The following is a 25,883-nucleotide window of genomic DNA, read 5'->3' as shown; positions in this document are numbered from 1 at the left end:
TGATATTAGATGAAAAGGACATCTCCAAGAAATATTTTAGGGAAGAATTAACAGGACTTGTTGACTAGAATTAAAAGGGGTTGGGAGGAGGAGAAGGAAGATTAAGGCTGACTTTCATGGTATCTTATCTTGTGGCTCTGGAAATGATCGAAGCCCTTATAGAAATAGATGGAGCTGGTTTGGGAGGTAAGGGGATAGAAGAAGAAGAATTATTTTGATTTTGGACATATTAAGTCTGAAATGGCAAAAGGATATCCAGATCAAGATTTCTATGTAAAGGAAGTTGTAGAGATGCCAGTGTAATAAAAGAATCTCCCAGGACCCCTGGATTTCAGCTTGTCATTTGGCCCAGTGGGAAACTCAGCTGGATCAGGACTGAATCCAACCTCTGAAGAGCCGAGTTGATCAGGCTTTCTTGACCAAGATCAGAGCTTACAGCCCATCTAGCATACAGTCAGGACAGGGGGAAGTGAGGTGGACCAGGTGGGCTGCAGGCATTTGGGTTGTTAAAATTGGTAGCAGCCTGGAGCTTCTCCATGGATCACAGAGAAACAAGGGGGATGTTGGGGTGTCACTGCTAGCAGAAAATGATAAACAGGAAAATCAAAAGAAGTATCAGTCATCTTTTTCTTCTGGTATTAGAGAGTACAAGGGAGACTTAAAGTTGAGTTTTGTCCTCAGCATGGCCTTGTTGACTTAGTTATGCTTATTTTTGCTCTGAACTTAACAAATACGACATAACATGGGCATTTTTGTGTGCATAATAAAACAGAAGAAGAGGATTATACATGAAACTGCTGATTTCTATTATGCACAGCTTGCTTCAGTTTTTAAGTATATAATAAACTCAACCTGTAACTTTCTAAGCTATCATGCTTTTCTGCTTTTTTGGCCTTCTTCCTGTTCTCTTCTCTGCATCTTTTAAAGGGATGCCTTTTCTTTTCCTTTTTTTTTCCATGCTCTTTCCTTATGTCCCCTTAGGACAGGGTCAAAAAAAAATAATTAAATATATAAATAAATATATAAAATTATAATAAATATGCATAGTCAAGATAAATACATATCAAATACATTCTCACTGTGTCCAAAAATGTGTGTCTTATTCTGCACCCTCACTCATTCACTTTGGATCAGTTGCTTCTTTCTATCTCGGTTTTTCCATGTGCTACATTTTTTTTTAACTCTACCTTCTGACCTATTGACAGCTTTAGGATAGAAGGGCAAGGGCGCTAGGCAATCACAGTTAAGTGATTTGCCCAGGGTCACCCAGGTAGGAAGTGTCTGAGACCAGATTTGAGCCTAGGTCCTCCTGACTCCAGGCCTGGCACTCTGTCTACTGTGCCATCTAACTTCCCTGGCCACATCTTTTAAACCTGGAAAAAGAAGGTTCTTGATATTCTTACTTAGGAGCCAATAGTGATAATTTAAAGGATTCATACTAGCACTTCAGGTAGAAGGTGGATTATCATTTTTTTTGCCTTGTCTTGTAGGTGATATCAATTACCAAGAATTTGCCAAGAGGCTATGGGGTGACATTTACTTCAATCCTAAAACGTAAGTTGCATAAAGACTTTCTCTTTCCCCAAGGAGTAATCTGTTTTCCAAGTGAGACTGCCTCCCAATAAATTGAGACCATTGAGAAGGAGAGCTCATAAAGGCTAAACCTGAAGCTTTCAGTGGCATAAACTGATCCTCTTCTTCTTACATGACTATGACTTCATTGCATCTAACTGGTAGATACTATTGCTTTTCAAGTCAATAAACATTTATTAAGCATGTGCCAAGTGCCAGGAATTGTGCTAGATATCAAGAAACTTACATTTTAATGGAGAAGACAACACATGAAAGGACACTGAAAAACAGAGGGGGATGGAGGCCAGAAATGAGGGTACCCACTCAGGGACATGGTAGAGAAATTGTGGAGAATCAGGAATGAAAACATGGCTAGGCTGAGCCAGGCTGGGCATCCTCCTATAAATGGAGGTTCTGAAAGGAACTAACCAGTCAGGGGAGGAGGGCACTGCCAATGTCTGAAGTTTCAGTGATTGACTAAGCTTCTAGAGTGAAGAGGTCCCAGAGCAAGTATCCTTCTCTGGCAGTTTTTACTTTCTTCTCTCATCCCTTGACTGACTTAGCCCCTGGATAATTTGTACTGTCCTCTAGAGACATACCCAGCTAACTTTTCTCTTACCCTTTAGGCGGAAATTTACGAAAAAAGCCCCAACCAGCAGCTCTCAGCGAAGTTTTGTGGAGTTTGTCTTAGAGCCTCTTTATAAGATCTTAGCTCAGGTGAGTAGAGGTGAATATGTCAATCTGTCTTCCCAAATCTTCAGATCCCTTCCCTGCCCTGTTCTGCTCTGCTCTTCTGAGACAAGGATGCACAGTCATGGTGAATGACTCTCTCCATCCCTAAATGCACTCTGTGTATGTGTTACCATTTATTTAGATAGTAATGATCTGTTGAGCACTGATGTGTACTGGGTTCCATTGGATGGGAAGGGAAGATGGAGTGGAGTACAATGGAACAGTCTATTAGGGGAAGACAGTCCTCTCAAGATGATGTGAGAATTTGATTCAGCCAGTACTAATCGACTGTGGACTATGTGTATTAGGATAGTGTATGAAAAAAATGTGAAAAGCCTGTGAAAACAATTCCTGAGTTCAAGCGGCTTCTGATCCAGCTAAAAACAGTCACTTGTAGCTGAAAGCATCAAGAAAAACATCTTAGAAGAGGTGGCATTGGAGCTGGATGATGTCTCTCCTGAGGCTTAAAATCTCTAGCCTGGTTACTGAAATACTCAATGCCTGAGTATAAAATCCTGGCAGTTGCTTTATTTAAGCAGCATCAAGTTCCCTTTGGCCTTCCATTTTCTGAAAAAGGGTGCTCAGTAATCTTGAGTAGGATTGCCCACTTGGGGATAGAAGAAGACAATAAAGATCCAAGGAACTGCTCAGGGCCAGGAACAGCTCTGGTGTACTCCTGGGAGAGGCTTGTCCCCTCCAAAAAGCTCTCCATACACCTGTATCTCAGATCACCCACCTACCAGCTGTTGCCAATTGTACCATATTTAAACTGTTTACTGCCAGAGATAGGGTAGGCTGTCAGTAAATGGAGATGCAGAGGGATAGGCGGTGGCAGGGCAGGGAAAGGTATCCCAACTATACAGAGTACAGTGACTGAGAGTGCAAAGTTTGGTCTGAGCAAAAGAGGCACAGTCAGAGAAATGCAAAATAAGGCTGAATTGGGGCCAGTTTTTTAAGGGAACTTTGAATGAGCAGCTAGGGTTAATAAAAGAAACTTATAGTCTTACCCTCTCTAGAGATCCTGAGAGTATGGAGGATGATTTAGGTTCAGCCTCACCCAGAGGAATGGTGATGTGTGTCCAACCCTGCACTAGCTTTGATCACTGCCAAACGACCTTTTTGGTTCCTCACAGGGTTTTGATGCTCTCAGTTACACTGGTATGAGGAAGAGGTGTGGGTGATTGCTTGGCCAGGGTGAAATGCTGCTTTTAACACAAGGTGGCAGCACTGAGAGCCCTCTGTCTCCTTGAGAGAAGAACAGCTTTGGGGAGAGCTTGGTCTAATTCTTTCCCAGTGACCAGCTTTCAGGGGCCTCTAACCCAAGCAGGCCATAATTTTCCGACTTTGGTGTTTCCATATGGGGGTGGGAACCAAAGTCAAATTCCTCTCAGCCCTCTCACTGTTGTCCTTGGTGGCAACTCCAGCCCCAGGGACTCTTGCAGTTGTCCTTTGGACCCTCCTCTTGGCCTCACTACACACATACCAAACCAATGGCCCCCTGAGGCTCCTTGCCCATTTATTTTTCTGGGGGTCACATCCTGGAGCCAACTTCGACGTTCTTAGTGACTTTGTGTCATGGCAGGTCGTGGGAGATGTGGACACCAGCCTCCCGAGGACCCTGGATGAACTGGGCATCCACCTCACCAAAGAGGAGCTGAAGTTGAACATACGCCCTCTCCTTAGGCTGGTCTGCAAAAAGTTCTTTGGGGAGTTCACAGGTAATATAATAGTCCTGTATGGCAAGAGATATTAGAGATCACCTACCCACCCTGGAATGCTCAAAGATAGTCTTTGAGAGCATGCGGTAGGGTGGAACAGCCAAATGCTTTTCTTACCTCTGTCCTTGATAGATGGCATCAGGACTTAAAGCTTGAAATCACTGAGGAGGGTAACTTGCATCTCAGGGGAAAGCAAGAATAAATGTGACCCTCTTCAGAGGACTTTAAAGCCTAGTACAAATGGTTTTGGACGGATTGTTGCAGAATCTCCCCAGACAGGTATTGCTGGTTAGCAAGTACTTGTGCCCTGGAGGACAAAATGCTCATTTTGGCCCAGCACTTAGGATTCATAGTAAAGTTGAGAAGATTCCCCATTCTTATGGAAAACTGCTAACAGTTTACTAGAGAAACTGGGGGAAAATATATTAAAAACAAAAGTAGAATTCAGTATGACTTCAGAAAGAGGCATTGGATCAGGGATAATTCTGAAAGTTTAGGTGAGGAAAGGAGACACGAGATGTCTGGTTTAGTGTGTAATATGCATAAATACCTAGATTATGAATCATGAAGGCTTCCTGGAGTTTTTGGTTGAACTCTTTTTTTGCCAGATGAGCATCAGGATCCCACCCACCACCATGATGACCTTGCCCCACCCAGGCCACCAAATGGCCCTGTGTCCTGGCCACCTCACCCCCTTGGAAGGGATGGGTTTTCCTTGAGGGAGAGGGAATGATCATGGTATTCTCTTCCTTTCTCATCACAGGCTTTGTAGATATGTGTGTGCAGCATATTCCTTCTCCAAAGGTGGGCGCCAAGCCTAAGATTGAGCATACTTATACCGGTGGTGTAGACTCAGACCTTGGTGAGGCCATGAGCGACTGTGATCCTGATGTAAGGAGACCTGTTGTTTGGCTGACACTGTTGCTCCCCCTCTCTCCGTTCCCTGCCTTTTCCCTTCTGATTGTGTTCTCTATATTGACCTTCTTTTTCCTGCCATTCTTTGTCCAGAGCAGAGTTTTCATAGGAAGACATAGACATTTGAATCTCAGAATTCATATTTTCAACAGAAAGAACTTCATTCTTTTGTTACCTGGTTCTTTTCTCCTCTCCCTCCAAAAAAAATGGAGATGGAAATCATCTACAGTCAACTCTTTTTTTTTTTACAGTCAACTCTTAACCTTTCTCTTGACTATGGAAAGGGCAGTGTGTTGAGTTTTGCTTTCTCCTCAAAGAGAGCAGAGTTTTTCTTGAACAATGCCCAGGGAACACATATCTTAGTCTTAGAAAGTTAGCATTGCCTTCTCCTATAGGGCATGTATAAACAGGGCTATTCTCTGTCTCTACTAGGGGCCTCTGATGTGCCACACCACCAAAATGTACAGTACTGATGATGGGGTGCAGTTCCATGCTTTTGGGCGGGTACTGAGTGGTACCATCCATGCTGGGCAGCCTGTGAAGGTGCTTGGAGAAAACTATACTTTGGAAGATGAAGAGGATTCCCAAATCTGTACTGTGGGCCGGCTGTGGATTTCTGTTGCCAGGTACCACCAGGTGGCGCCAGCATCAGTGCTAATGCTGTTCAGGATATGAGGAGGGGTCATTCCCTTGAAGGAAAATGGAGGCAGTCTGGTTCTCTAAGAATGTGGATAAGAAATCTTGATTCCTATTATAGTAGATTTCACTTCATTGGTCCTAATAGTTTTAGCTTTTGAGTTTTGGCTGAACATCTCTATAGGAGGATTTCCATTTTTTTCTATAATCTAAACTAGAGTTGTCAAACTCAGAACACTCCCAAATGAGACCCAACCCAGATTAAAATGGAATTGGGAAATGTTTAACAAAATAAAAAATATATACTGATACTTAGATAATTTAATGTGGTTTTCTAAGTCATAAGACCCACAGGGATGAATGAACCATGCATATGATTTCGTGGACTTGTTTCTCTTAGTGTTTGGCAAACTTGGCCTGGTCTGTAACCTTAAAATCACCCTTTAAGCTCAGCACCATTGTCTGTCATGTGGCAGGGATATGTCTGCTGTACACCTCCCCAAGGTAATTGAGCTATTTGTCATTTCCCATGTTTGGTAACTGTGCTAGGGAAATGAGAAGGCTCAACGTCCACAAGAGACCCATCCTTTCATTGAGGTATCTTCTGTCTTCCTCCCAGCCTGTATTTCCTTATTCCTAGTTCATGTACATTCCCTGGAATATTGCTGAGTTAAGTAGCTTGCAGGAGTGGAGAATAGTTTTCACATGATTGGTACACATAGTTCCTTTTTCTGTATTGCATCTATAAAAACTATTGCTCGCTGTGCCCTAGTTGTATCATTCTTATGTTGGGTTCCAGGTACCACATTGAAGTGAACCGAGTTCCTGCAGGCAACTGGGTTTTGATTGAAGGTGTGGATCAGCCTATAGTGAAGACTGCCACAATCACTGAGCCCCGAGGCAATGAGGAGGTATGGCTTTGTGAAATAGCTGCCTAGATTGTAGTCCAATTACATGGTACTTGGGGGGCAACAGTCAGTGTTAGTAATGGGCACCAGAGCCACAAAGACTAGGAAACTAGCCCCTATCCTTCCTCTGCTCTCTGATACTGGCTTGACCAAGGTCACACCTCATTGATTTTCTCCTTGCACAAGGACATTTTTGTTGGTTGGGGTATGCTCAGGGAGCCCTCTTTTTAACTATAGACTGCTCTTTGGATCCCCAGAATCTTTGGGGTGAAAGCAGATCTTTAGGCTACTTGGAAGCATCTGAGCTTCTGTCTAAAACACCCAACTCTGGCTCCCCAGGGGCTCTTATTTCCTTTGTCCTATGTCAGCTGCCATAGCCTTCTCTAGCTGCCATTTAAGCCAGGTGACCTCACTTCTCCGAATTTTAATTCTCAGGCTCAGATCTTCCGACCTTTAAAGTTCAATACCACTTCAGTCATCAAGATCGCAGTGGAACCAGTGAACCCCTCAGAACTACCCAAGATGTTGGATGGTCTACGAAAGGTCAACAAGAGCTACCCATCCCTCACCACTAAGGTGTGTTCCAGGCCCCACCAACTCATACTCTACAGCCGCTGGGTTGGTGCTGTTTGCTTCATTAGCTGCTGTAAGAGACAGAAGTAAATCCAGCCCTAAGATGGCATCTCTGCCAGTCACTGCTAGACCCAAGCTAGCACTGGTTTCAACCCTATACCAGCATCACTACTGGATGCAGACCAACTCATTTTTCTTTCTCTCTCCCCAAAGTGCCTGATACTGTCCTTTAATATGAAAGTGGATTCCCGTGTTGTGCTGAATTAGCCATGCTCCCTTTTGTGACAGTTAGAGGGTGGCAAATTTTTTTTCAAAAGCTACATGGTCTGGTGGATATTAAACCCTAATCAATTTTGAAACTGCCCAATGGGTAGTTTGAATTAATCCCAGCTTAAGTGTCACCTTTAAGAGAGGCTGGGACTGACCTATGCTAAAGTAATAGAATACTAGGTTCCTCCTCTGTGGTCTTCTTAATCCTGATTATATCAGGGGTTGCTGGCATTGTTGAACCCCAGATTGAGATCTCTACAAGAACTATTGTATTTCAGGTGGAAGAATCTGGGGAACACGTGATCCTGGGCACTGGGGAGCTTTACCTGGACTGCGTAATGCATGACTTACGGAAGATGTACTCAGAGATAGACATCAAGGTAATGTCCTGTTCTTTCTCTCTAACCTTCCTGGGCCAGTAGCTTGGCTTCTAGTTAAAGACTGAATTTTACTAGTGAAAACTATGTATTTCTTCTTGAAAATTCTGGACATGAATTGTACATTAGGATTCTGAAGGACTAAATGAAGCTTGGTGGAAAGGTATCTAAGCCTGTTTATCCCATTTTCTTGGATCATTCCAATGTTGGGACCCCAAACCAAATTTTTAGAAAGAGTTCCTATCTTTTTTTAAAGCCTTACCTTCTATCTTAGAATTGATACTAAATATCAGTTCAAAGGCAGAATAGCAGATCTTTGGGGTTAAATGACTTGCGCAGGGTGGCACAGCTAGGATGTGTCTTAAGACCCCATTAGAACCCAGGACCTCCCATCTGCAGGCCTGGTATTCTTTCCACTGAAGCCACCTAGCTGCCCCAAGAGTTCCTTTATTTTTGAGAGAATCTTTAGAAAAAAGAGCATGCACCTTCTCTTCCCCCCTCCCCACCTTTTTTTTGTTAATTCTTCTTTTGGTACCAGTTTAGTTGGGTGGTATTTATGTGTCATCCTTTTTCTCTACTCCTTTATTTCCTAGCCTAGTTTTTTTGTTTGTTTGTTTTTAAACCCTTAACCTTCTGTCTTAGAATTAATACTGGGTATCGGTTCTAAGGCAGAAGAGTGGTAAGGGCTAGGCAATGGGAGTTGTGACTTGCCCAGGGTCACACAGCTAAGAAGTGTATGATTTCAGATTTGAATCCAGGACTTCGCATCTCTGGGTTTGACTCAATCCACTGAGCCACCCAGCTGCCCCCACCCCACCCACCCACCCACCCACTTTTTGATAGGGCGAGGGAGCACAGATTAACACTGGGAATAAGGCTATCATTTCTCTCTATTCCCTTGGTGCTGGGCCCTCAAGAGCCTCATCACATGCCCACAGTGGTTAGGCAAGAAGAGAGTTAGGAGCCAGATCTGATAGCTTCAGATCTCTGACCCTAAGTCACCTTGATCTTTTCACTTTTAAATTTTTTTATATTGTTTCCTCAATTATATGTAATAACATTTTTAAGCATTCATTTAAAAAAATTAATTCCAGATTCTCTCCTTTCTTCCCTCTTCTCCCCCTTCTTGAGAAAGCAAGCAATTTAATATCGATTATACATCTGTAGTCATACAAAATATATCACCATAAAATATATTTTGCATGATAATACATGTATAACAGATTGAATCACTTGTCAATTCCAGGAGGGAGGAGAGGGAAGAAGGGAGGGAGACAACATGAGTCATAACTTTAGAAAACTTATGTGGAAGTTTGTTATTAAAATAAAATAAAGATAAAACAAAATATATATTTCCATATTAGCCATGTGCAGGCCAAAAAAAAATAGTTTTTTAAAACATATGCTTCAGTGTATTCAGATTCCATCAGTTCTTTCTTTGGAGTTAGACAGTATATTTTTCATCATAAATACTACATGATAGTCTTGGATCACTTTTCTGCTGAGAAAAGCCAAGTCATTCATAGTTGATCATCATATGATATTGCAGTTCTGCTAACTTCACTTTGCATCACTTCATAGAAGTCATTTTTATCTTCTTAAATTCTATCCTTTGGAATGTGTTTCCCATTCCATAAAAAGTTTCTCTTAGTGATCACTAATGTTTGAGTTCTCCCTCTGTTGCCTTATTCTGGTACTGACAACTCTGGCTTTCCAAAGGGATGACTATGTGAAGACCTATAGGAGGGCTACATAATGGGTTATGAAACGGACCAGATCTCATGGAATCCTTGGGCCACCACTGTTATCTCAGCAGCCCTTTAGAATTCCTCCTCTTTCATTTCTCTGCTCTCTTTTTTTGGTTTTCTGATGGTAGTGCAAGCAAACCATATTTCCTTATAGTCTTTTTTAAGTTATTAACTGCTGCTTTGTACAGCTGAGGGAATTCCTAAAAACCCCTGATTTATTTTGGGTGGGAGAGCGCAGTCTTACTCCAACAAGCCAGAGCTCTAACCACTCATCTTCACTTTTTTAGGTGGCTGACCCAGTTGTCACGTTTTGTGAGACAGTGGTAGAAACTTCTTCTCTCAAGTGCTTTGCTGAAACACCCAATAAGAAGTAAGTAAGGTTGTCTCCTTGCCTAGGAGGTGATGCTTTCAGCTTGCATGCAAACACTATTTTGTCTCTCCTGCCTTATAGAGTAGAAGGCAAGACTCTTAAAATTATGAATTTGGCAAGAGTCAATGCTTCCTTCTCCTTGCCTTGTTTTGACCTTTCTTTATTAACCTACTTTTTTTCTATACAGGAACAAGATCACCATGATTGCTGAGCCTCTTGAGAAGGGTCTGGCTGAGGACATAGAGAATGAAGTGGTACAGATCACTTGGAACAGGTGGGAATGAATTTCTTGTCCAGAATTGAAAGGGAATTGGACAAAGGGCAGACAGCAGAGAGAAGGTTCACCTGTTCTGTCTCTGTTGACCCTGACCTGGGAAAGATGTAGTATGGTCAAAGGAGTGCTCTATCAGCATCCCTCTACTGTTACTCCCAGAATCTACCCATTTCCAGGGAAGAGAATAATCTGCCAGAGAAGAACACTTGGAAATCTGTTTTATCAAAAGGCCATTTGGAATGGAGCCACGACCAACACATCCACTTTTTCTTTCACTTCTCAGGAAGAAGCTAGGCGAGTTCTTCCAGACAAAATATGACTGGGATTTGCTGGCTGCCCGTTCCATTTGGGCCTTTGGCCCTGATGCCACTGGTCCCAACATTCTTGTGGATGACACTTTGCCCTCAGAGGTACAGGGTAACTGTTGGGTGGTTTGTTCATGAGAGCTAAGTAAGGAGGAGACAGATCTTGATGAGAAGAGAGGATGAAAATGTTCTCCAAGTTCCTAGAAGAGATTTGATATCCTCTCATGAAATAGAAGACCTCTCTGAGGTTTATCTCCCTTTTCTTATTCTACTCTAAGTTTATAGGTCCCATGAATTACAATGAGAATTGCAGCTAAGATGCCCTCATGTTTCTCTACAGGTGGATAAAGCTCTGCTGGGTTCAGTGAAGGATAGCATTGTCCAAGGGTTCCAGTGGGGCACCAGAGAAGGGCCCCTCTGTGATGAGCGTAAGTTCACCAGCTTCTCACCTGGCTATTGGGAATGCTGTCCCCTCCCTATCTCTGAGACCTGTGCAATGGACTTGATGGCAAAGCAGAGAGCAAACCTACCTGCTTCAAATCTCCTCATTCATTCTATACCACAGACCTCCACTGGCACAAGTTAGATGTACCATTGTGTCTACATATCCAGAAGATGCCTTTCAGATCTGCTAAGGGGAGAGGGGAGATTTTGGGCCTGGATGGAAGGAAATCACTAGTTATATTCTTACAAAGAAGCAGGCCACATTAGCCAGGTTTGCCAGTCTATTGGAGAGGATGTAGTCTCTACTTTAGGCCCGAAACAGATACTAGCCTTCTCCCTAAAATCCCTACATAGCCTGGTAGAAGGTTTTCTGCCACATGCTGTTTTAATGAGGAGCAATTATTCTGCTCTCTTTCTCACTTGAATCACCATTGGATTTCTATGATTCTGGCCATCTTTGTCTCATACTCTACCCATTTCTCTTCATTCCCAGTGATTCGCAATGTGAAATTCAAGATCTTGGATGCAGTTGTTGCCCAGGAACCACTGCACCGAGGAGGGGGACAGATCATTCCCACTGCCAGGAGAGTTGTCTATTCTGCCTTCCTCATGGTATGAGCAAACAAAATGGATATGAGGTTAACTCCTTAAAGATTGGGGAGTAGTTTCTTGTCCATCTCTAGAAGGCACTTGACCCAGTCAACAACTAAGAATATCTGTGGAGAGCTGAGCTCTTGAGAGACTCCATACTCTGCCCTCACCCATCCATTCTCATTGGTTCCCTTATTCATCTCTTTCCAAGCTGAAGACTCCTCTTTTTTGCCTGTGTTGCAGGCAACCCCTCGTCTAATGGAGCCCTACTACTTTGTGGAAGTTCAAGCCCCTGCAGACTGTGTCTCTGCAGTCTACACTGTATTGGCCAGGCGCAGGTGAGCAGATCTAGCATCCTTGGGAGAGATACCCCAGCTTTAGTGGGGGAGGAGAAAGGAATTGTTTTGCCCCACTCAAAACCAAGCATGCTGAGCAATTTCCCCGAAGGAAGAAGTAACGGGGAGTGGGTAAATAGCTAAATTGTACTAAATTATTAAGATCTGGGGGAGTAGGGGAGAGAGCTAGCAGAGTTTCCTGCTTTCCCAACTGCCTGTTCAGAGAAGTCCTTACTGACTCTTAGCTCTTAGTCATCTCCAGAATCAGACATTCAACTGCTAGCTTGGGGAATGGTGGAAGTTATTTTCTGAAAAGTTGGGGAAAGTCTAAGAGGTGACACAGGAAGGCCTCCAACCCTAATTCCAATTGGATTCTAGCTCTTATTCCTTTTCCTAAGAAATTTCTCCTATGGCCCTATAAGAGGCACATTGATAACACTTTACCTAATGTCTAACATCCAATTTTCTCTTTTTGTAAGTTGATAGCTTCAGTTTAGGGTGGATTTAGGGCTGGCCAATAATTAGTGTTTGCCTGACCATGATAGTAAAGTTCCCAGGGCATGGGGTTCAATTTTTGTCTATCTTTCTCAGAGGCCATGTGACACAGGATGCACCTATCCCAGGCTCTCCTCTCTATACCATCAAGGCCTTCATCCCAGCTATTGACTCATTTGGTTTTGAAACTGACCTCCGGACCCATACCCAGGGACAAGCCTTCTCTCTGTCTGTTTTCCACCATTGGCAGGTGAGTCTTAAAGGAAGTTGAGGCATTAATCAGACTCTGATGAGATGGTTTGCACTCCTGGACTTTGGAGCCTTAGCTCTCTCATGTATGTGCCACTATGTTTTAGATTGTACCCGGTGACCCACTGGATAAAAGCATTGTCATCCGTCCCTTGGAGCCACAGCCAGCTCCTCATTTGGCCCGGGAGTTCATGATCAAGACCCGTCGTCGGAAGGTACGTGTTCCCATTCCCCAGACACCACTCAGTGTCCATTCTTATGGATTCCTCTCCTGGTGGGTCAATGGGTAAAGCAGTATTCATGGCATGTGTGATTTCTACAACTTTCCTACCAGATGCAGGTATTGGTGGGGATACTATTTTGCTAGGACAAGAGGGACACAGAAAAGTCTTCTCCCTTCCCTGTGAGAAATCATTGCTCTTTCTGAAACAGGCAGCCTTGTCCAGAGCTTTGTATCAGCCCAGCTTACACCTTTCCCTCCCCCTCTACCAAAGTGCCCCAGCCCTCACTCTACCCTTTCCTTCCCCCAACCCTAGGGTCTGAGCGAGGATGTGAGCATCAGCAAGTTCTTTGACGATCCTATGTTGTTGGAGCTCGCCAAGCAGGATGTTGTTCTCAACTACCCCATGTGAGCTGGGGCGATGCTCTTGGCAGCTCCCCATACCCAGCTGTGGGCAGTGCTTCCTGGACATCAGAGCCTGGGAGACCCAGCTACTTTGACATCTTGGCCAAAGCAGCCTTGATTTTCAAGTTGTAGATGTGGGGAGGGAGAAATGCTAGTGACTTTTGATAGCCAGTAAAACATCTCAACAGACTCTCTGGAAGGAGGAACACTTGACCTCTTAGGTCTTTCGCCTCTGCTTTGCTCTGTTCCTCAGAGGATGAGGCTCAAACCTCAGGGGAGAAGAAGAGAACGAAAATGTTTGACCCTGAGAAGCCCTGCCCTGAGATTTATATGGAATTTTATTTTTACAAGTTTGACCCTAAACACTGTTTGTAAATGAACAGAACGTTCTGGTCCGTGTCTGGTCGTTTTCCTTTCATCCCCTTCCTTCTCTTACCAAATCTCTGCAGCCTTGCTTTTTTCACCCTGGTACTTGCTTTGAGATGAAGAGATGTAGAGCCTGGTACATGGTCCTGCTGTCTCTGACATCTAGCTTGGGGCTCCCCTTTTCTACTGATGCCCAGGGAATGGGAAAGAGATTAGTACTTTCAGTCTCTCTGAAATCAACATTTCTGTCACCTTTCTGATCATTCTTTTTTTTTTTAAATCCTTACCTTCTGTTTTAGAGCAGTATGGGCCAGGCAATGGGGGTTAAGTGACTCACCTAGGGTCATACAACTAGGAAGTATCTAAGGCCAGATTTGAACTCAGGACCTCCTAGACCTGGCTTTTAATTCATTGAGCCACCTAGGTCCCCCCTGCCCCCATCCCCACTTCATTTTTACTGTGAAAGGAGTTGGGGAGGGGAGATAAAGAAGTGATCTGGGATCCCTGATTCAGAACCCCATTTATGCTAACATTGAATCTTTTCTAGGGATCCCCACTGACATCAGGGCAGAGTGAAGAGGATGCTGGATTTGGAATCAAAAGATCAAATCCCAGCAGTTTCACTTACTATTTAGCTGAGAAGCCTGGGCTTCCTTATCCCCAAAATGATGGGGGAGGGCCAGATAACCTCTTGTCCCTGCAGTCCCTGTAGTTCTGTGATCAGAGGCCAAAGCCCCCATTTCTCCCCAGACTCCCTCCCCTAAACCCTCACACCAGCTGCCGCCACCACCTACTCAGGTGCTTCCCCGGGTCAAGAACGGGCTGTTGCTTATCCTCAGAAGCACTTTATTGGGAAGCATACAAGGGGCTCATTAAGGGAATCTGACTGTCCCAGCTCCATGTGGCTCCTACTTCTCCTCACCACCGTGTGCTGTTCTCTTGATGTAGTCACAGTACATGGTGTACACCGCACCTGTATGAGAGCAAAGGACAGAGATGGCCCCTTGGGGTCAGGCCCTGGAGCAGGAGCCAGAAAAGCTTCTGCAGCCCTGGAGCACCACTGTCTCAGGGTCCCTGGGGGCTTCCTTCCTCTCTCATCTTTCTGCCCCAAGTCACAGCAGCTGCTCTGAACACCTGGCTGCTGTCTGCATCCTGTCCCCCACGGGCTTCTCGGGAGGGGGGGTGCCCTGACTATAAGCAAACCTAGACTTTGCTGCAAAGGTTCCCACCCTGGGCTGTGGTACAGGTCTACGCGCATACCTGCAAAAGAGAAGAAATTGGAATCTGGACCCTGAGGGCTAGTCCTTGTTTGTGGCTCCTCCTGAGAAGCTAGACTATCCCTAGGACTTGGAGCAGGAGTTTGGCCCTTGTGGCCCCCCAAAGGGTCAGGCTTGGAGCTAGGCTTTGGGAGCTTTGCTTTGATGCCTACTCACCCAGCATGATGGCTCCCACAGCACAGGCCTGAGCTGCTACTCTGGTGTGGATCAGGTGTAGGGACATCTTGAGAGGGCCTCGGGCCTTTAGCCGGTACATGCCATACGCTGTCACCACCAGACAGCCCCCCAGGCCTGTACAAAGAGAGCGTGCCCCCGGGCCGGGTGGCTTCAGTGGACTTCAGCCCCAGCCGGCTGCTCTGGACTGTTTCCCCTTCCTTCCCCCACAACACCCTCTTATGGCTGTGACTCAGTTCAGCAAGCACACCCTCGATCCTACCCCAGGCACTCCCAGGGTCTCCGTGTGGCCTGACAGCTTTTACAAACCCTTATCATCTGCCTTTAAATCAATAGTAAGTATTGGCTCCAAGGCTGAAGGAGCGGTCAGGGCTAGGCCATGGGGGTTAAGTGGTTTCCCAGGGTCACACAGCTAGAAAGAGCCTGAGATCCAATTTGAACCCAGGGCCTCCCATCTCTAGGCCTGGCTCTATCCACTGAGCCACCCAACGGCTCCTGGCCTGACAACATTTCCTGGTTTTCCCTATTTCTCCTTAGGGTGTCCCGTCCCCCCCACCCCCACCCCAGGAACCTGGGTCAGTGCTCAGTCCTCTAACCCTTCCCATAATCTCACTCGAGTCTGTGTGCCAGCCAACCCCAGGGCTTGGGTGCTAGTTTCTCTACTCCTCCTCCCCTGTTGGCACTTCCTCTGTTCCTCCATGGTTCCGTCTACTTCTTGCTCCGTCCTCATACTTCTACTCCTGGTCACTGCCCAGCGGGGGAGGTTGGTCATTTTCTGGATCCCAGCCTCCAGGAACCTGGTTGGCGACTTTCCCCATTTCCCCATCCCCAACTCACCCACGGGTACCAGCGGTGACTCCCTGGACTTCCTCAGCAACTTGGCAGAGACGCTGCCCTCCACCTCGGGTGGCGCCCCCCAGTCCTTGTTAGCAGACATGGTACTGGACCCAGCCCAACCCTGAAAAGATGTCTCCCTTGAAATCCTTGGGATCCTGGAAATTTTCCTACGTGCTTCTTCCCACCTGTGTGGCCGGATGGAAAAGGAAGGCTCCGACCGCTAAGACCCTTCACCTGGTCTCTGAAAAAGCAGCCAATGTGTGCTCTTCAGTAGATGGCTAGCTAAAACCCCACTGTCTGCCGTTTCTGCGTCATGTATTCACCAACTCTGTCTACAACTCCTTTCAGCTTTTCTCTCCTGGGCTTCCTTTCAGTCCCTCCCTCTCCTTCAGCTCCTTTGACACTGATTCCAAGCCGTCTGGAAGAAATTCAGGGCAGAGAGGAAGGAGGGAGGGAGGAAAGAGTAGGAAGCTTCATGGATCCCTCTGGACCCAGAAGTAGCATGGACAGGGGCCCTTGTGCCAAAGTACCACAGAGAGAGACTCACATTTTCATTAGTCCTCATTTACAGGCTATTTTGAAAACAAGTTTGTGCATTCGTTTTCTGTGGAAGGGAACCTTCCCTCCTACCTCGCCCCGGTGCCCCTTTTCTCCCACTTCCCTCCCAAATGTAGGCCCCTCCAGGTAGGAAGAAAGCAAAAATCTAGTACCCAGGGTCCTCTGTTTTCTCCCTTTTAACCCTTGCTGGAGTACTCCAAGTCCCAGGCAGCAGATGCTTAGTTCCCCGGTTTTAAGCACTGAAACAGCCAGCTTTGGCTGAAGCTAGACCCCTGAAGAGCTCATTTTTCTCCCTCCATAGGAGCCCGGACTGTTGCAGATGAACTCTGCCCCTGCAGGGACATCAGAGGGTAGGAGGGCGGGCACATACCTTCGTGTTGGTGGGGGAAGAAGGGGCTGTGGACAGCTGGCCCTGGGCCTGTGCTCCCTGTCCTCCAGCTGTTTGGAGCGGGAGAGGAACCACCACCATGGGGTCAGCAGAACAGTGGCTCCGGTTTTATGGAGATGCTGAAGTGAGGGAGGGGAGGGGAGTGAAGAGACAGAGACCTCGGCCTTTAACCCCCCCTCTGCCGGGAACTCCAGGCCTGAGAGACGAGGCAGCACCGATCAGGAACCCACGCGAGCCAGACTCCCTTGTATTAGGTGTCTTTAGGGAAGGCCAGATCTCCCAGGCATATGATCTTGAACACAGTACCCTGGGCCAGCCGCCCCCCAGACAGCCTCCCCACGCTTGGCTGCTGGTCATTAGAACCCCTGAGGGGCCCACGCCAGAGTGCTCTCCTGGGGAGATCCTGGATTGGGCCTGTGAGTGGGGAAGGGGAGGGAGGAACCTCCTCAGGATCTGCCCCCTCCAGCACTGGTGGGCCCAGGAGATTTCTTCCAGGTGGAACTGCAGGAACAGCTGGGACTCTTCCCTTTTCAAGAGCTTCCTGGGGGGACAGATGGGGAAGCCAATGCAGGCGTCGCTCAGGATTGGCCACAGAGCCTGGGAATCCACGGGCCCCCCATGTCAGCCTTTGTTAGCAGAGAAAGAACTAGAAAGGTGGATCTTGGAAGCTGACCAATAAAATGAGGATCTGCACCAATAGAGGTTTCCTTTTTCCCTAGATGCCTTTGTTCCTTCCCTTGGAAGTCCCCCAGGTTTCCCTTCCCCCATCTCCAGTCTCCAGGTCCCCATCCACCAAAAGCCTAATGCTTGTCTCAGAAACCTAGAAGGAGCCCCCTAATCCGCCCCCGCCGCTCCCTGGGCCCAACATAAAAGCCTGGTGGGCTCACCCTCCCCAGCAGGGAACAGGAAATCACTGCACAGCCCCATGGGCCTCCCCACCTCCCCAGGGTCTGTGGGAACTGGCCTCTCTCTTTCTCTCACACTTCCCTCCCGGGCCTTATTCCCAGCTGCCTGAGCCGGGAGCCAGGAAGATGCCCCAGATGGGCCTCCTCCCTCAGGGTTTGGAATCGAGGGAGAGTGGAGGGCCCATCCCGAGAGGGAGAAGCCCACTGGGGTAGAATTTAGAATTGCCACATGGGCTATTACGGTCCCAGCTCAGCCCACGGCAAGTCCTCCAACCCCTCTGAACAGTCTTTCGGTCTAATGGGTTTTTAGAACGATCGGATAATGGCAGGGACGGGACAGCACTTTGTCCACTGCAGGTGCTTTAGACCTGAAAGAGACTTCTCATGTAGGGGCAGGAGATGGGGATGGAGTCCCCGAGTAAGGATGGAGGGACAGCTCTGGAGGATAAAGTTGTATTCAAGTGAAAAAGGCATCAAGAAGAGGCGCATGGAGGGCAGCTGGGTGGCTCAGGGGATTGAGAGCCAGGTCTAGAGATGGGGGGTCCTGGGTTCAAATCTGACCTCAGACACTTCCCAGCTGTGTGACCCTGGGCAGGTCACTTGACCCCCATTGCCCAGTCCTTACCTCTCTTCTGCCTTGGAACCTATACACAATATTGATTCCAAGACAGAAGGTAAGGGTTTAAAAAAAAGAGAGAGAGGCATCATATGACTGTGCCCACCAGGAGAAGTGAAGAAGGAAACTCGAGTCCCTATTTCTAGCACACAAAAGGTTACCAAAATGAATTCTCACTCCTGCATGTTAATATTGCCAGGATGGGGGGTGAGTGAGGAGGGTTGGGTCTTAAATTAGACCAGACCTTCATATATTTTATATGTATATGCATATACATATAAAATATATTTATATTTTTCCCAATTACATGTAACAGCAATTTGTTTTCCCTAATTATAAGATCCAAATTGTCTCCCTCTCTCCTTTCCCTCTCCTTGGAGATGATAAGCAATTTGATCTGAGTTATATACATATTGTGTCATACAAAACTTCTTTCAATATTGTAAACCAGAAAATCTTTTTTTTCTTTTTAACCCAGGGTCACATAGCAGAAAATCTTTTAAAAAATATTTTTAAACCACTAACCTTCCATCTTAGAATCAATATCATGTATCGGTTCCAAGGCAGAAGAGCAGTAAGGGGTAGACCATGGGAGTTAAGTGACTTGTTCAAGATCACACAGGCTAGGAAGTATGAGGCCAGATTTGAACCCAAGATCTTCCATCTCTGAGCCTGGCTCTCAATACACTGAGCCACCTAGCTGTACTCTAAAAATAGTTTTTAAAAATAAATTTAGCTTATTACTTTTTTAAAAAACCCTTACCTCCTGTCTTAGAACCAATGCAATGTAGTGATTCTAAGACAGAAGAGTGGTAAAGGCTAGGCAATGGGAGTTAAGTGACTTGCTCAGGGTCACAGAGCTAGAAAGTGTCTGAGGTCAAATTTGAACCCAAGTTCTCTCAACTCCAGGAATGGCACTCTAGCCACTGTGATACTTAGATGCCCCCAGCTTGTTACTTTTAAGAACATACCTTTTCCAAGTAAAGATTCAATTTTAACTCCCTGATACAACACCCCAGAGGAAATACAACCTCCCAGCCCACGAGAGGTTGCAAGGAGAGAAGATAGAAACAGGATAGAAGTTTTTAGATCCCGCGAAGGGCGTGAACGAGCCGACTTTAGAGGTGTAAATAATTGAGTCAGTAAACAATTATTATTTTTCGGGAGCCACAGCCTGCTCCAACCACTGGGCGTTACTATCCAGGCTATCCCACCCAATGGTCTCAATTTAACACTGCACTGGTCAGACGATAATGCTAGCTCAGTAGGAAAGGAGATCAGAAACTAAAGGAGGTAGATAATGCTAGGTATTAGCATTAGAAGAAAGAGAGAGAGGAAGGAAGGCAGGCCTGGCCTAAAGACCAGGCCTCAGGGAGAAAGATAGAGAGGAGAGAGAAAGGGGAGAAGATGCTCCTTTGCAAACCTGTCGGTGTCCTCCAAGTGGGCAGGCTGGCTGTGTCTCCCAAATTTATTCTCTTTGATATACAAATGAGCTCAATACATATTGATCAGTTACATGATACCTCAATACATATGGATGAGTTACCTGGGATATTGCCATTGGATAATGCAACTTATGACAAGGTGAAGGTGGGGTTATTAACCTCAGGCCAGTGAGACAAAGGGAAGCAAGGTTTAGCACCTAAACTTCAGCCTCGCTGGAAATAGAGCTCATTGCCATGAGCAGGATGGCCATGTGCTCACTCACAATCCTTGTCTCTCCATAATACCTATGGGCTGGACTGCTACAGGAAAGAAAGAGGAAAAGAACAAGCATTAAGCACCTATTGTGTGCCAGGCTCTCTGCTAAGTGCTATGTAAATATCATTAGATAATGAGATCACATAAGCCAGAAGTATATTGGTGTGTTTTCTATGGCCTTTTGGGTCAGAATGCTGTTATCCAGTTTTCCTAATACAAACCCAGCCTGCTCTGCTCCTCAGTTGTGGGTCCAATGTCCTCATGTAGTGACTGTCTGGGTACTAATTCAATAGATAGTCCCATTCAGCTAGGTCAGAAAAGATAGGGACTAAACCCATGATGGTAACCTATGGAACATGTGTCAAAAAGGGCATGAAGAGCCCTCTCTGTGGGCATGTGAGCCTTTGCCTGCCAGAATTCATTAGTAGAAAGATAGGGATTCCACCACGCCTGATGACATTTTTTCCCACCCCTCACCCCTCTGCCCAGCAGCCAATGGAATGTACAGGGCAGGAAGGTGAGCTGCTCACAGGCAGCAGAGCTGGAGGGGAGCAGAGAGCTTGGGCCACTCCCCTCCCCCTCTCTACCCTCAATGAGGACATTCCTCACTCTATCCGCCCCTCTACCAGCAGACCAATGGGAGTTCTTCCTCTCCTGTGTGGGGTAAAGGTGGGGGCAGGGCAGGGCACTTGGCACTCTGGAGGAAGGAGGAGGAGGGAGAGGCATGGCACATAGTCTCCAAAAGGTTTGCCATCACTAGACTAGAACTATAATTTTTATTGGTCTAGGGTCATGGTGGCGAATGTATAGCACGTGTGCCAGAGAGGACTATTCCCTTCCCCATCACCTGAGGACATTTCTCACATGACCCACCCCTCTGTCCAGCAGCCCAATGGGTGCACTTCCTCCCTCCCTTATCTGGGGAAAGGGGGGGAGGGGGTGCAGTTCACATGTGGCATGAGGGTTGCAGTTTGGGCTCTCAGTCTCTAAAAGGTTCACCATCCCTGCTCCAGGGAATTCCTGAATGAAGAAACCTCTTCCCCCACAAACTCTCCACAATTTAGAGTCTTAGTTGCCTGGCATGCAAAGGGATTAAGCAATTTGCCCAGAGTCCTATAGCCAAGCTGTGGCAGTCTGGGCAGTGGGCCTTCTTTCTCCTTTTGGGTTTTTTCTTCCCTGTGTGGACTATTAGGTTGACCCCTTGAGAGGCCATGGAGCTCATTATGGTGATCCTGTTAGCATTCTGGGACTTGGGCAATAAACACAAAGCCATCTGAAAAAGACCTCCCTATCTCTGAGCAGTCCCTCCATTGGACCCTGGGCAGGGCAGAAGGGGAACGATTTGAGCAAGAGTGGCTCCCTGTTTTACGCCTCATTTGATACTGTTAAAGATACAAGTATGGCTGTAAATCATGGAGCATCCTCCCCTCCAGAGGAAAATGAAGGGATATACATGGAGGATAAATTGTGACAGAATTCTCAGCAGTGACCTGTGTGCTAGAGATAACATAAAGGATGCCATCTAGAAATGTGATGGAAAAGGAAATGGAACCATCCTGAAGGGTAACTCATACAGCCCAAATGCTTCAACAGTACCCATGGAATGTCTAAAGACCCCAAAGAAACCTCCAGAACATTGGATAGTTCTGTGGAATATTTAGGAGAAAACATGAACAAATAAGAAGGGGTAAATGGGTTGTGGGCTCATAGCATAATTAGCACTATTGGACAGAATCCTTGAATGAATGAACTCATGGACCACATGGACCTACTACATAGTAGGGGCAACTGGGTGGCTTGGTGAACAAAGTGCCAGGCCTGAAGTCAGCAGAACCTGGGTTCAAATCTGACCTTAGATGCTTTTTAACTGAGTGACCCTGGGCAAGTCACTTAACCCCAAATTGCCTATATCTTATGGCTCTTCTGCCTTAGAAACAATAATTAGTATCAATTCTGACAGAAGATGTGCTTTAAAAAATTAAACATTTGTTAAAAATAAACATACATAGTATATGCAAAGCAGTTTGATCTTTTAAGCATGATGAATGTGCTATGGGAAAACTTGGAGCAAAGATCATGTCACCTTCTTTCCAGCATCCTACATAAAATTTCCCCAGAGGCCCTCTGGATGTGTAGAGGATATCAAGGACAAATCAGCTCATTTCCCTCCCTCCCCTGCTCCCCCAGATCTTAATAATTTAGTCCAATTTAGCTATTTACCCAATTGGGACCTGCAAACCCAAGATGTGAATGTGGAATTAAAATAAAATCAATATGCTGTATACAGTTTGGTCAGAGATGGAAGGAAGGGAATTGCAAGAGGCCAAATTCTGGCTTGTACGTGGGGACACTGGCTACAGAGGATAGGAGCAGTTTGGGAAATCAGTAATCAGGATAGAACAGAATTTAGCAATGTTTTTTGTTTTGTTTATTTATTTAACCAATTACATGTAATAAATTATGACAAGTTTACATTTTAAATTTTTTTAATTTATTTTTAAAATATTTTTCCATGTTTACGTGATTCATTTTCTTTCCCTCCCCTCTTCCCTCTTTGAGCTGACAAGCAATTCCACTGGGTTGTACAAATGTTATCACATGATACCTATTTTCCATATTATTCATTTTTGTATACTGATCTTTTAAAGCCAAAACTCCAATTTGTTTACCCATATATACATGTGATAAGTGGTAAGTCATATGCTTTTCTTTTGCATTTATACTCCCACAGTTCTTCCTCTGGATGTGGATAGGGTTCTTTCTCATAAATCCTTCAAGACTGACCTGGATTATTGCATTGCTACTGGTAGTAAAGTCCATTACATTTGATTGTACCACAGTGTACAAATCTCTGTGTACAATGTTTTCCTGGTTCTGCTCCTCTCGCTCTGCATCACTTCCTGGAGGTTGTTCCAGTTCACATGGAATTCCTCCACTTTATTATTCCTTTGAGCACAATAGTATTCCATCACCAACATATACCACAATTTGTTCAGTCACTCCCCAATTGAAGGGCATCCCCTCATTTTCTAATTTTTGGCCACCACAAAGAGCGCAGCCATGAATATTTTTGAATAAATATTTTTCATTATTATCTCTCTGGGGTACATACTTAGTATTGTATGGCTGGATCAAAGGGCATACATTTTTTAAAGCCCTTTGTACATAATTCCAAACTGCCTTCCAGAATGGTTGGATCAATTCACAACTCCACCAACAATGCAATACTGTATGACAGAAATTTAAAAGGACACAGTGGAAGGACGCTGTTGGGAGGAGAGAAGGCTGGGAAATGTAGAATCAAAGTCAGGAATCATTCAGAAAAAAAGGAGATTAGAGTGAAAGACTTCTAGTATAGAAAAAAGTAGAGGAATCTGACCAATTTCTCCCAGTCAGAGACCCAGATTCCTTCTTGTTCAGTGGTCCTAGGAGGTCTGTTATTCCAGGGAAAGGGGACAGGGAAGAATGGAGTGGAAAATCCATAAGGAACAGAGAGGAATAACAAGGGTGGTCTTAGCTGATCACATTTTCAACTCATCCCCTGTTCTTGGGACATTCTGGATCCCATACCCTATCCCCACCCCACCCCTATCATTCAGCCCCTTACTTTTTTTTTTATTTAAACCCTTACCTTCCATCTTAGAATCAATACTGTGTATTGGCTCCAAGGCAGAAGAGTGGTAAGGGCTAGGCAATGGGGGTCAAGTGACTTGCCCAGGGTCACACAGCTAGGAAGTGGCTGAGGCTACATTTAAACTCAGGACCTTCTGCCTCTATATCTAGCTGCCCCCTACTTGCACACACACTCCCACCATCGCTTCATAATGGTTGGTTTAGCCAAGTGGGATTCTCAGGATCATTAATGTCACAGCTGTGCTCTAGGTAGGCATCCTGGGACAGAAAGGCCAGACCCCGGGGCTCTGGGGTGGAGAAATGTGGGAGGAATTGCGCAAATTCTCCCATGATCCAGGCTGGAGGGCCCTTGGGGTTGGGAGAGGCGGCCCAGTTTGAGGAACCAGGTAGAAGAATGATGGGGTTGGAGGGATTGGAGGGAATTCACTAAGAAGGGGAAAGGCCAGGAAAGCCTGGGAAGCCACACCTTCTGGGATGACCTAGAGGAGATGCCTCCAAGAGGCCCTTCATGCTCTCCCAGATACCTTGGCCTAACCGACTATCCCTGAGGGCCACCTGCTTGGCCAGGAACTGTTTCCATGAGAGGGGACAGAGGATGAGGTCCATGCTGGGTAGGATTCCACTGGAGCAGGAACTTGAACTTTCAGGAGAGGAAACTCCTCCCCATGTAGGTAGACACCTTCCGGTCTTGGAGGGTGGCCTGGGCATTGAGGGGAAGTTGAGAGACTTGCCTGGGAGTCACACAGCTAGAATGGGTCCGAGGTGGGGCTGGGTTATGGAACACATCTTCTATGGAATGCACATTGCCTCTTGGACTCCTCTGAAAGTAAGGAAGCACACAGCACTAGAATTCAGGGAGACTGAGGCTCTGCTGCTTGCTAACTGTGCGGGGACGAGGCAGGGAATGCAAGTCTCGTCATCTATTTTTGGCCTTTGCTGTTTCCTTCTTCATGACATTTGACAGAGGAGGAAACTGAGGTAGAGTTAAGTGACTTGGCCAGGGTCACACACCTAGGAAGTGTCTGAGGCCAGATTTGAACCTAGGACTTCTCATCTCTGGGCCTGGTTCTCAATCCAGAGCCCATTTGGAGTTTTCTTGGCAAAGATACTGGAATGGTTTTGCCATTTCTTTCTCTAGCTTTTGTTCAGATAAGGAAACTGAGGTCAACAGGGTTAAGTGACTTTCTCAGGGTCACACAGCTAGTAAGTGTCTGAGGCTGGATTTGAACTCAGGACTTCCTGAGTACTCTATCCACTGTGTCACTTAGCAGCCCAGCTCTAACATACTGTGGTTCTAAACAGGTCCAGCAGGGCTTTTGGACCCATGGAAACATTTGGAAAGACGTGGCTCCATCCTATGCATTGACTCTAGAATTGACCCAGGGAGTATGAGAAAGTTAAAGATAAAGGATTTCATTTTCACCTCATCCGGAGCCAGATCTAATCACTGCTCACATTTCTAAGGTTTGCTAAACTATGAGGCAGGTAGAGCATTTAAAAATGCCTATGTTGCAAATAGGGAAAGTGAGGCCCAAAAAGGCAAAGAGAAGACGCTCCCTTGGGTTATCTGAAATTTGGGATTTCTATACTCCCTTGTGCTGGTTCTGACACATACATCCTGGGCCAAGAAAACCCAAATGGGGTCCTAAATGTCAATGCATAGGATGGGGCAACATCTTTCCAAATGTTTCCATGGGTCCTAAACCTCTCAGTGTTCTGGGCAACTCTCAAAGAAGAGCAGTTGCAGAGAAAGTGACTACTTGCATCTGGGAGAGAGTGTCCTCAGCTGGGAGTTCCCTATGCCCAGTGCAGCACGGTGGATGTTCCTATCCTCTCTTGACTGAGATGTAATCCGGTACAGTGGAAAAGGTATTGTATCAGGGGGTGCTAGGTGACTCAGTGGGTTAAGAGCCAGGCCCAGAGATGGGAGGTCCTGGGCTCAAACACTTCCTAGCTGTGTGACCCTGGCCAAGGCACTGAACTCTAATTGTCTTACCACTCTTCTGCCTTGGACCTATATACAACATTGATTCCTAAGACAGAAAGTCAGGGAAGAGACAGACAGAGGACACAGAGAGAGAGACAGAGAGAGAGAGAGAGAGAGAGAGACACACACACACACACAGACACACACAGAGAGAGGAGAGAGGGGGGGGGAGAGAGACAGAGAGAGACAGAGAGAGACAGAGAGAGAGAGAGAGACACACACACACACACAGACACACACAGAGAGAGGAGAGAGGGGGGGGAGAGAGACAGAGAGAGACAGAGAGAGAGAGAGAGGACACACA

At 46.0% G+C, this 25,883-nt stretch overlaps 2 protein-coding genes across 2 annotated transcripts in view; one reads left to right on the top strand and one right to left on the bottom strand.

Annotated features, from left to right (window-relative positions):
* EFTUD2 (elongation factor Tu GTP binding domain containing 2) overlaps nt 1-13,532 on the top strand; it is a 54,950-nt gene extending 41,418 nt beyond the window's left edge. The window contains exons 12-28 of the mRNA XM_001368189.5: nt 1,491-1,554; nt 2,199-2,289; nt 3,887-4,022; nt 4,786-4,913; nt 5,370-5,563; nt 6,373-6,484; nt 6,917-7,057; nt 7,603-7,704; nt 9,737-9,819; nt 10,007-10,093; nt 10,377-10,503; nt 10,739-10,826; nt 11,336-11,454; nt 11,677-11,771; nt 12,360-12,513; nt 12,620-12,727; nt 13,049-13,532. Coding sequence (XP_001368226.1) covers nt 1,491-1,554; nt 2,199-2,289; nt 3,887-4,022; nt 4,786-4,913; nt 5,370-5,563; nt 6,373-6,484; nt 6,917-7,057; nt 7,603-7,704; nt 9,737-9,819; nt 10,007-10,093; nt 10,377-10,503; nt 10,739-10,826; nt 11,336-11,454; nt 11,677-11,771; nt 12,360-12,513; nt 12,620-12,727; nt 13,049-13,144 — 1,925 coding nt within the window. The 3' untranslated portion in view covers nt 13,145-13,532. The remainder of the gene's footprint in view (nt 1-1,490; nt 1,555-2,198; nt 2,290-3,886; nt 4,023-4,785; nt 4,914-5,369; nt 5,564-6,372; nt 6,485-6,916; nt 7,058-7,602; nt 7,705-9,736; nt 9,820-10,006; nt 10,094-10,376; nt 10,504-10,738; nt 10,827-11,335; nt 11,455-11,676; nt 11,772-12,359; nt 12,514-12,619; nt 12,728-13,048) is intronic.
* Nucleotides 13,533-14,333: 801 nt separating this feature from the next.
* HIGD1B (HIG1 hypoxia inducible domain family member 1B) lies at nt 14,334-17,043 on the bottom strand. The gene is made up of 4 exons (XM_007482453.3): nt 16,720-17,043; nt 15,792-15,912; nt 14,937-15,071; nt 14,334-14,476 (listed from the first exon to the last, which is right to left on the bottom strand). Exons 1-4 carry the CDS (start codon nt 16,816-16,818, stop codon nt 14,412-14,414), a joined length of 420 nt encoding a protein of 139 aa, XP_007482515.2. The 5' UTR covers nt 16,819-17,043; the 3' UTR covers nt 14,334-14,411.
* Between the last annotated feature and the right edge of the window lie 8,840 nt (nt 17,044-25,883).

This window comes from Monodelphis domestica, chromosome 2 (genome assembly GCF_027887165.1).
Source record: "Monodelphis domestica isolate mMonDom1 chromosome 2, mMonDom1.pri, whole genome shotgun sequence".
In the NCBI taxonomy this organism is placed as follows: Eukaryota; Metazoa; Chordata; class Mammalia; order Didelphimorphia; family Didelphidae; genus Monodelphis; species Monodelphis domestica.
Note: the sequence above shows the minus strand (reverse complement) of the source record. Positions and strands in the feature narration are given on the sequence as shown.